Consider the following 10,880-nt stretch of genomic DNA (forward strand, 5'->3'; position numbering starts at 1 on the left):
TGTCCAAAAGTTAAACATTGTTGTACGTTTAAAAACGGAGGTATAGTAATTTATAAACAATAGTGGCTGAGTACAAAAGAAAATAGAAGATGTAAAACAAGACAAAAGGCAATAACCAGTACTAGTTGAGAGTGGAAACACTTCAGACAAGGGCAATATATGTAGCACTAGCTGCTAAATAATACTCTTATGAATGCAACAAACAACGCAGAGTACTACCGAAATGCAGATACAGGCATGCCCAGCCAGCATCTACCTCATCTCAAAAGAAAAAAGAAAAAAAACAAAGAAGAAAAAGAAGACAAAAGAAACCAAACAGGCTTCTAGTCAGTGTTGTTTTTCAGACTTCAGATATTGCTCCTTACGCATACTCCGTTACAATATTCCATTTGTCACCTATGACTCTTGGGTGGTTAGGATGCGCCTTCACGCATGATGCCACTTTGGTCACCACAGATAATATGATGTCGCCAAAGAACTCGATCTCCTTCAGCTTTGGTAGATTCTCCAGACCTGAAATCCCATACTTGGGTTCTCGCAGGAATGACAATGTCAGCCTCTCCAGATTAGTCACTGAACCCGCATCGAACTGCATCTTCTCTATCCTCTCCAGATTATCAATGATCAACAGCTTGAGCTTCACGAATTTACCGTGACAAAAAACTATGCAGTTGTCAGCATATGATTTGTGATAGAGCTTGAGGCAGAGCAGATTTGGCAGGTCCCCAAGAACTCCTATGGCATCAGCATGGAGTTCGGTGCGACGAAGAGCAAACCTGGATACGTTTCGAAGCGATGGTATCCATGGAGGTAGCCTTTCCAACTCACCGGCCAGGCTAAACTTGGTTATGAATAGAGGAGGCGACTCAACAAAGGCTAGATTATCCAGTGATAAGCTGTGCTCCTTCTCATCCAGAGTGTGGATGGAGAGAGAGCGAAGAGGGCCAGGCAACTTGCTCAGAGACTCAAGGAATGCGTTCCAGTTCTCTTCCACACCGCGCAAGAGAACATTGAGCTTTGTCAGATTTTGCAGCAGGCCAATTTCCCGCAGTACTGGCGATTTATCCTTGACTACTATATGGACAAGTGATTGCAGAGCCACCATGTTCTTGACCACCCCAGTCGCCACCTCCAAACCTGAAGATTGTCTCAAGAACTTCACACTGGCTGTCCTTGTAAGCTGTACCTTGTGCCCCGCAAACAAATGCTTGAGACAACTCAGGTTGCCTGCACTAGCTGGTAGCTTCTTGATAAGAGTTGCCCTAATGTCCAGCGTCTCTAGGTGTTTCAGATTCCCTAGAAGATGAGGTAATTTGGACACGTTGGTATTTCTGAGGCTTAGGTACTTCAGCTGGAAAAACCTGCACATACAATGCAAAGTTTCGTTACTCAAGCAGCTGCAGCCTTGCAAGTCAAGTACTCTTAATAACCGTAGCTGCGGAAAGAAGAATGGGACTTCCTCAACAGAAGCAGACATCGTGAAGGAGCGAGCATGAGATACATTGGCACTTGTTTTTTGAGACGAATTGTAACTGCTGTGGATGGAGAGGCGACGGATTTTGTCATGGGAAGCCAATGTACTCCCATTGTCACATAAGAATGATGCAAAGTTCTCCTCAATTGACCTGGAGACAATGACATCTAACATCAAATCATGAACTCTGCAGCTCCTCACCTTGCCAGTCCAATCAGTCCTCACAGGCTGCACAATGCTTCTAGCCACAAACTCATCAAAGTAACTTTCTGCAAGCTGTTCCATGCTTTGTCCATGCCTTTGGCTGACGAAACCTTCAGCTATCCACCTTCTCACCAAGGGTCCCCTCTTGATCACATAATTTTCAGGGAAAATACTTAGATACAAGAAGCAGGCCTTCAGATGATAGGGTAGATCATTGTAGCTCAAGGTTAAGACTTGCTTCACTCCTTCCAGGGTAGGGTTGTTTTCAAGTTCAGATCCTAAGTTGTTACAAACCTTCTGCCACTCCTCCTTGGTCCTATTTGTCTTGCTTGCGAGAAGGCTGCCGATGTTCACTATTGCTAATGGCAAGCCTCCACATTTCTTCAAAACGGAATTTGACACTTCCTCAAACTCATCAGTTGGTGATTTATCATCTGCAAAACCAAATATCTTCTTGAAGAACAGTTCTCGTGATGTCGTTTCTGATAGTCGCTGGATATTGTAAATCCGATCTTGGGGACGAGAACAGCACGTGTTGGCCACATCTGCATTCCGGGTGGTTACTATTATCCTGCTACCCTTTAAGTTGTCAGGCAATGCACATCTGATGCTCTCCCATGCCGATACAGTCCATATGTCATCAAGGATCACAATGTACCTAGAAGAAACAGTTCAGTAAACAAAAGGAAACGTGGTAACAGATAGGATTAGCTAGGAACAACCCCCCCCCCCCCCAAAAAAAAAAAAAGAATAATTAGCAGTAAATACGCCTCCTTTTCCTTTGCATCGGTAAAAAAGGGAAAACAGAAAACGAATTGCAAACAAATAGGTGAAAAGTCCTTCATTGCATACGATGTTTTTTCTCTTTTACACTGGATAGTGTAACACTGTAACCTATTTGGATCTTTGTTATATTTTTCAGGTACACATGCCTTAGATAGTGGAACTTTCAAGATTCATCAATACTAAATAGTGGTTGGGCCCTCTCTCTCTCTCTCTCTCTCCTATATATATAGATAGATAGATACTAGAATAGTAGAAGACCTTACAGATGATTTCTCCATCACAACTCGTAAAACTAATTTTCTGGCTTTGAATGGTTCACATTGAATCCAAATTATTAAGCCAACTCTAGGAAATTGAGACTCGATTTGTATGATGGCCTTGCATTTTGCCAATGGTGGCTTGAGCCAAATCTCTGTATCTGGTTGGTTCTATATGAATAACTAGTTGTCTCTGGTTCTAGATGTGAAGGTTTTATCTGCAATCTGTTGGTTTGTTTTCTGCTCCCTTTTGAACTATGTAACATGGTTTATTTAATGGAAATGAGAGGGACCTCCTTATAAAATGGATATGGTCCTATATTTAAGTTAAACACACTTATGTTTTGGCAATAAATACACAATTTCAAATTAAATTGCCTGACAGTTAATTACATCCAGCAACTACCTCAAATTGAATACCAACTGGTCCTATAAAATGGAGACGGTCCTATATCTAAGACTGCCATTTTGACGTTCTACTTCACCATAACCAGCAATATCTCAAAAGAAAATATGGATTATTTTTAAAGCACAAACTATTATAGTTCACTATCAGGGAGGAATAACAAAAAAACTCTGGCATACCTTTTGTCTTGGAAATACCTCCTGAGATTCTTAGTCAGTGCTGCAACCTCCCACCTTTCCATTCCCTCCAGGTAATCATCTGTAATAAGGCCATGCTTGCATCCTGCTATTGCCATCGCCTTGTGTGGCTCCTGGATTAGCTCCCTTACCATGTGCTGAAAAAGTGCCCTGATGTTGAACGTCTGTGAAATGATGAACAATGGACAGCACTGAAAATCAGCACTCTTCACCACAGGGCTTCCACACACCATCCTTGCCAGCGTCGTCTTCCCAAGGCCACCAAACCCGACAATAGCAAGCACACGAAGCCGAAGGTCCTCTTCCATCAGCCAGCTGACGAGCTCATTCCTAGGCTCATCGATGCCAACCAGCTGAGCCTCCTCCGCGAAGAGAGCATGCAACTGTGGATCGATATGGAGAGAGGCATGCCTGGTGAGTCTTGGATGTGCTTCTTCATGTGTGGCCTTTGCTAGCTCCACCCCGTACCTTGAACGCCGGTCACCGACATCCTGAGCACGGGCCTTCAGTTCTTGTAGCTGGAGAGCAATTCGGTGACGACAGGCTAGCTTGCGAAGCATAGATATGAGCCCACCAAAAAATCCCATTTCTGATGACTCCCCTAGGTTATGGATGAACTCATCAATACAATCCTCAGAGTCGTAGGCTATCTCCCTCACCTGCTTCATCCAGATCCTAACTTGGTCGTCATGAATCTGTGATATGGTCAGATTGCGTAGGAATGCATTCATGCACTCGAGCTCATCCTTGATGTACTGTATCTCACCATGGACACCCTGCACCAGCCAAGTATCCTCAGTTAGAAGGCAGCCAAGCTTGCACAGCAGGCTCCTGACTGCACCCTCCGTCAAACTGAAGACAGCACCCTCCATATCTTACTATGGAGCATGGAAATGGAAACACTGCTGCTGTTGAAGTTAGGATGCTCAGGTTATATTTGTAAGACATTTGGTTAGCTAATGGTGGAAGAATAAGAACATTCCAGAATTCAGACCATGGTTTTCCTGGTCAAGGAGACATGCAATGACAAGGAGACCTGCGGTTCGCCGCTGATGGCAAACAGAACCCTGAAACATGCTGACAAGGCAACTTGACTTCATGTCTTACAAGCCTGATAAGCAAATAATAGTATTCCTGTGGTGCATAAGAATATCATAAAAAGTTACAACTCATAGAAAAAGTCAATCAGTACGGAAAACTCATTGCTGTATGTATATGTAAGAGGCCAAAGGCAGCTTAAAAATTGGTAAAAGATCCAGTAATACTTAGAGAAGGTATAAAAGCAGTGGGGAAGAGTATGAACAAGTGATACCCTAAGGTTTGTTACATTCATAGCTGGATGAAAGGGTGATCCAAACAAGTACCCAGACAAGGACAAGCAGCACTGAAAAGAGGACAGAAAACAGCTAGGTAACTCTGACATTTTGACAACACAACTCATACGTGAAATGGAAAGAAGGCGGTATAGGACAACAGTCGTATTTTTGTGATGAATAGCTTGGTAAGATTGGTAAAGTATTTCGCCCGCCTTCTTACATCTGACCTATGAGATTAGAGTGCTACTTGTTTTAACAATGTGAACATTGTACAACACCATATATAAAGCAGAGTGAGAAAACTATGGTAGCAATAAGCAGATGAACACTAACATAATCACAGATAGGACGTGGCGACAGCAAAGCAAGGTTTAGTTAATAAAGATGAAATGCAAGTCAAAGTATTGAAGCATATTATATATAAATAATCAAAACTGTTAGCTAGTGTGACACAATGAACTGTAAAGGCATATATGCAAGTGAAGCGAAGTTAACATATAAGAGAATAGTGCAGGAAGGCAACAAGCTACTCGAGGTGGTTCCATATACTTTACAGCTTAATATGCACCGATCGCAATTGCACAAATAAGATAACAATGGTTAAAGCATTGCGTGTTCCCCTTGTAATTTTGTATAATAACCTAGTACTAGTCACCTTGAAAGAAATGGCGATGTCGACATAAATGCAGAAAGGCAATCAAGCAACCATTGGAAAAACAGGCACAGTTACCAGCATCATCTTGACTGTAGTGTTTGACTCTCTTCTTTTTCCCCTTAAAGATTTGCATAAAAGATGAAACCGAGCCACAGCATATCCAGTCCTGTGAAAGAGACTCCAGGAGCTCAATGGTTCCATTTGAGAGCGCAAAAGAAAGTTGACATGGAAGAAGACAAATCAAGCACCTTGGATTGTGAAGCACTTCAGCGGGGGCCGAGTCGAGCAAGACCTAGGAGAGCTTGGTTGTTACACCTGCGACATCTCTGATCTCTCCCTTGCGAAACATTCAGGGCCAGCTGCTCGCCGCCGCTACCTAGTCAGGCCCTTCTCGTAGACTAGCTGGGTGACGCATTTCATCGAACACATGAAGCACAGAGCCGCCCACCCGCGCGCGCTCTTCGATTAGCCACCACCACGATCCGTGCTTCACCCGGCTCCCTTGAATCTTCTGCGCATGCGCATGCGCATCCGGCCGGAATCTCTACCCGGCACGTCCTCCGCCGCCGCCATCGCCGGCGCGGAGGGCTGCGGCTGCGGCTCTCTCTCTCTCTCTCTCTCTTTTCCGAAAGAGACAGTAAGGACGCGTACATTCATAAGGCGTCACCGAACTTCATAGGCGTGTGCCTCCCCCACGTGATACAGAAATACGCCTTCCAAGCACGGATGTGTGTTTTCTACTTTTGTTTAAGTCATGCTCATATGCTATCCTTAGGTGAAAGGAAAATGACGGTGGTAATTTTTTTAGAACATTTTTTTTTAAAAAAATACAGTACAAACGTAGCCCTAGAAACGTGCGTGTACTTATCTTTTTAAAGGAATCAACACGAGACTATACTATTTCATTAAAATAGAAGGAAAAGTACAACCCCTAGGGATAAAACTATACAAAACTGATAAGGCCTAGATACGGTTTAGTAGAAAATCCCGTATCCTCCTTGCTCCCGCCATAGCCCAAGTTCCTGCCTCCTCTTTTATTTTTGCCATAAGGCTAAGGTCGCAATCTCCTTTTGTTCGAAAACCTGCTGATTTTTTTACTTCCAGATTTCCCAAACTATTAAAAGAATTAGGGTCCGCAGGCTTTTCTTGGACACCTCATTTGTATTGGCTAGCATTTCCCACCAATTTTGGACGCTATGGCACGGAGCCCAGTGACAAGGGTCCACCTATTGGTAGGGGCACTTATCCTTATAAACACACAGCATATCTCTAATTCTTTATAAGCACCCCTGAAAGACCAGGCATGTATATCTTGATAATGACAAAGTCTCCACAAACGTCTCATTGTTAACGGGTATATCATCTATCCCTGAAAGAATAAATATCCATAAATACAAGCACTCGTGTCAAGCCTAAAATTTAAACTCGAATAGGCAGGTTCAATCACAAGAAACCTAACAAAGTAGTTGACAAGCAAAATGTTGTGCTTATGAAATAGGAGTACATTTGATAAGTTTAAACTAGCAGGGGAGGCCTAGCCACAACCTGCAGAACACTGAAGCAAACGCAAGCTTCAGATGAAATGCTTCTTTTACTGTTTTACACCTCAATTGTACACCGTCACAATGTTCCATTTGTCACCTACAACTCTCGGATGATTTGGATGATCCTTCACACATGACACCACTTTGCTCACCACAGATGATACGATGTTGCCAAAGAACTCTACCTCCTTCAGTTTCAGGAGATTGTTCAGACCTGAGATGCCATCCTTGGGTTCTCTCAGGAATGACAATGTCAGCCTCTCAAGATTAGGCATCGATCCCTCATTGAAATGCAACTTTTCAAGGTTCACCAGGTTATCATCGATCAGAAGCTTGACCCTGGCAAATCCTCCCTGTGGAAAAACGAGGCGATCATCAGCATATGATTTGTGATAGAGTTTCAGGCAGAGCAGATTTTGCAGGCCTCCAAGGACATGTATGGCATCAGCACGGAGTTGGCTCCTGCGAAGAGTAAGCCTCGAGACGCTTCTAAGTGATGCTACCCAAGGAGGTAGACTACCAAGCTTGCCAGTCAGGCTGAAGCTAGTGATGAAAATGGGAGGTGACACTAAGGAAGAAAGCATCTCCAGTGATGAGATAGAGATGTTTCCTTGTGCGTCGAAGATGTCAATGGAGAGTGATCGCACAGAGCCACTCAGCATATTCAACAACTCCAGAAAGGGCTTCCAGTTTACCTCTATACCATAAAAGAGAACACTGAGCTTCCGTAGATTTTGCAGCAAGGCGATCTCCTGGAACACTGATGGATGTTCTTTTATCTCTACATGGACAAGTGATTGCAGCTTTGCCATGTTTCTGATCACTCCATGGCTCATCTTTAGACCTGAGGATGGCCTCAAAAACTTCACACTGGATGTCCTTGTAAGTTGCTCTTTGTGCCCTGCTAACAAATGCTTTAGGCAAGTCAGGTTAGCTGCACTACTAGGCAGCTTCTTGATAAGTGTCTCTCTTATATCCAGTGTCTCCAGGTGATTCAGATTCCCAATTAACCTCGGAAGTATGGACACACTGGTGTTTCTGAGGCTTAGGTATTTGAGCTGGAAAAATCTGCAGATGCAGTCCAAATTCTTGTTACTCATGCAACGGCTGCCTTGCATGTCCAGCACTCTTAACAACCGCAATTGTGGAAAGAAGAATGGGATATTGTCAATTGAAGGTGACATTCTGAAGGTGCGAACATGAGCTACACTGTTGCTTGTTCTTTGAGCTGATGAGTAGCTACTGCTGCGGATGGAGAGGCGGCGGATTTTGTCATGCGAAACCAGTTCGGTTCCATTGTCACAGAAGAAGGATGCAAAGTTTTCCTCAAGTGACTTGGAGACGATGACTTCAAGCATTATATCATGAACCTTGCAGCTTCTCACCTTGCCACTCCAATCGATTCTGACAAGATGAACCATGCTCCTGCTCACAAACTCATCAAAGTATCTTTCACCGACCTGTTCCATGCTCAATCCATGCCTCTGGGTGACAAAACCTTCAGCTATCCACATTCTCACCAAAGGTCCCCTCTTGATCACATGATTTTCAGGAAAGATACTCAAATACAAGAAGCATGCCTTCAGATGGTAGGGCAGATCATTGTAGCTCAGAGTTAACACCTGCTTTGTGCCTTCAAGAGTAGGATTTGACTCAAGTTCAGAGCCCAAGTTGTCACAAACCTTCTGCCACTCTTCTTTGCTCCTGTTTGGCTTGCTTGCGAGGAGGCTACCGATGCTCACTATTGCTAGAGGCAGCCCTCCACATTTCTTCAGGATGGAATCTGAAACTTGTTTCAGCTCATCGTCGTCTGGCGCTCCGGCATCCGCCATGCCAAAGATCCTCTTGAAGAACAGCTCCCGCGATGCCGCATCTGAGAGGCGTTGGATCTTGTAGATGCGATCTTGGGGGCGGCAGCAGCAGGTGTTGGCGACATCCTCGTTTCTGGTGGTTACTATGATCCTGCTACCCTTTTTATTATCTGGAAATGCGCATTTGATGCTCTCCCATGCTGATGAAGACCATATATCATCCAATATCACAATGTACCTATACAATGTAATAGTTCCACATATATGAACAAACTCGGCAACAAATAAAATAATTAACTACATATATGATCTGTTTTTTTAGCTACTACCTGCTACTGGAAGGAAATTTTGTACAACCGGCAAGACTGAGTTGAATAGTAGTAAAATCGAGTTTGGTTCAACTAATCAATAGATTATGATTCTCTAATAGAGAACAAATAACCCGAGCAGGAGAAGGTTGAACTTCATCAAACCTACCTAATAAAACTAATAGGATAAATTCAATGGAAGAGTGTCATTGTTGGAAACAATTTTGTGTTACTGTAACTCATTAATTCTCCCCCTATATTATAAGACATTTTGGTTTTTCTAAGTCAAACATTTTTAACTTTAAGCAATTTTATAGAAAAATGTAGCAACATTTTGAACACAAAACAAATATAGTATCAAAATATATTTAATGTTTGATTTAATAAAACTAATTTGGTATTACTACGGTTTTTCTATAAAGTCAAACTTAGCTGAAGTAGTGTTCTTAGTTACTTGAACATTTTCTTTTTCTTAGTATAGTAATACTAATGTTCTTTTTCTTAGTTGTTATAGTAATACTGGTTAGTATAGTAGTACTACATTGTTGTAACTCGAGAAATTAAGTTGAACAAGGAAAGGAAATACTCCTCGCGTTTCAGATTATAAGTCTTTTTTGACTTTGATCAAAATCAAACTACTTCAAGTTTGAATAAGTTTATAGACAAATATAGTAATATTTACAACACCAAATCAGTTTCATTAAATCAATAGTTGAATATATTTCCATAATATATTTATTTTAGGTCGAAAATATTACTTTTTTTTTACAAACTTAATCAAATTTAAAGCAATTTGATTTTAACTAAAGTTAAAACAACTTATAATCTGATTATAATCTGAAATGAAGGGAGTACTAACCTTTTGTCTTGCAGGTATTCCCTCAGCTTTGCTGGCGAGCGCTGCCGTCTCCCACCTCTCCATCCCCTGCAATGCATCGTACGCGACAAGGTCGCCGCCGCCGCCGCCGGCGGCGGCGACGGCGGCCATTGCCTTGCGCGGGCGCTGGATGAGCTCCCTGAGCAAGTGCTGGAAGAGCGCCGTGATGCTGAACGTCTGCGACACGACGACGAGCGGCGGCGAGCACTGGAAGTCGGCGGCGCCCTTCACCCGGGGGCTCCCGCACACCATCCTCGCCAGCGTGGTCTTGCCGAGCCCGCCGAACCCGACGACGGCGAGCACCCGCAGCCGCGGCTCCTCCTCCATCACCCACCCCACGAGCTCCTCCCTCGGCCCGTCGATCCCCACCAGCTGCGCCTCCTCCGTGAACAGCGCGTGCAGCCTGGGGTCGAGCCGCCCGGACGACGACGACCCGCCGCCGCCCCTGACCGCCGCCGCCGCCAGCGACACCCCGTACCTCGTGCGCCGCTCGCCGGCGTCGCGGGCGCGGGCCTTCAGTTCCCGGAGCTGGGCCGCGACGGAGCGGTCTCCTCCTCCTACTCCTAGCGCGCCGGCCAGTAGGCGGACGAAGCGGCGGAGTGAGGCCACGAGGCGACCTTCGTCTCCGGCGGCGGCGGCGGGGTGGCTGCGGCCGCGGACGAACACGTCGATGCAGTCCTCGGCGTCGTAGGCGATCTCCCTGACCTGCTTCATCCAGACCCTCACCTGGTCGTCGTGGCCGGCGGCGTCCTCCGGCGACGTGGAGACGCTGCGGAGGAAGGCGTTCATGCTCTCCAGCTCGTCCTTGATGTACTGCACCTCGCCGTGGACGCGCTGCGCCGGCGAGCTCTCCTGCGCGAGCACGCCGGCGAGCTTCCGGAGGAGCCCCCGCACGGCGCCCTCGGTCAAGCTCACAATGGCGCCCTCCATTGATTTCCTAACACCAAACGTCTGAAAAAATTTGCTTCTTAAAATATATAAACATGTTGAATTTTAAATACTAGCTATCTCCGTCCCAAAATAAGTTTATTTTTCATCTATCACA

At 44.7% G+C, this 10,880-nt stretch overlaps 1 protein-coding gene and 1 pseudogene across 2 annotated transcripts; both read right to left on the reverse strand.

Annotated features, from left to right (window-relative positions):
* Positions 1-104: 104 nt before the first annotated feature.
* LOC4340190 (disease resistance protein Pik-2-like) lies at positions 105-4,350 on the reverse strand. 2 transcript variants are annotated; one of them, XM_066311225.1, is made up of 3 exons: positions 4,319-4,339; positions 3,307-4,100; positions 105-2,336 (listed from the first exon to the last, which is right to left on the reverse strand). In XM_066311225.1, exons 1-3 carry the CDS (start codon positions 4,319-4,321, stop codon positions 362-364), a joined length of 2,772 nt encoding a protein of 923 aa, XP_066167322.1. In that variant the 5' UTR covers positions 4,322-4,339; the 3' UTR covers positions 105-361. The 2 variants fall into 2 exon arrangements, with proteins under 2 accessions (XP_066167322.1, XP_066167321.1); XM_066311224.1 differs by having other exon boundaries at positions 3,307-4,350.
* Positions 4,351-6,605: 2,255 nt separating this feature from the next.
* On the reverse strand, positions 6,606-10,792 carry LOC9271972 (disease resistance protein Pik-2-like; annotated as a pseudogene).
* Positions 10,793-10,880: the final 88 nt, after the last annotated feature.

This window comes from Oryza sativa, chromosome 6 (genome assembly GCF_034140825.1).
Source record: "Oryza sativa Japonica Group chromosome 6, ASM3414082v1".
NCBI classification, from domain to species: Eukaryota; Viridiplantae; Streptophyta; class Magnoliopsida; order Poales; family Poaceae; genus Oryza; species Oryza sativa.

Coding starts and splice junctions, on each gene's coding strand:
- LOC4340190 (XM_066311224.1), bottom strand. CDS start 4,196: ATGGAGGGTGCTGTCTTCAGTTTGACGGAGGGTGCAGTCAGGAGCCTG. Junction 2,337..3,306: donor AGGTATTTCCAAGACAAAAG/GTATGCCAGAGT, acceptor TGTTTCTTCTAG/GTACATTGTGATCCTTGATG.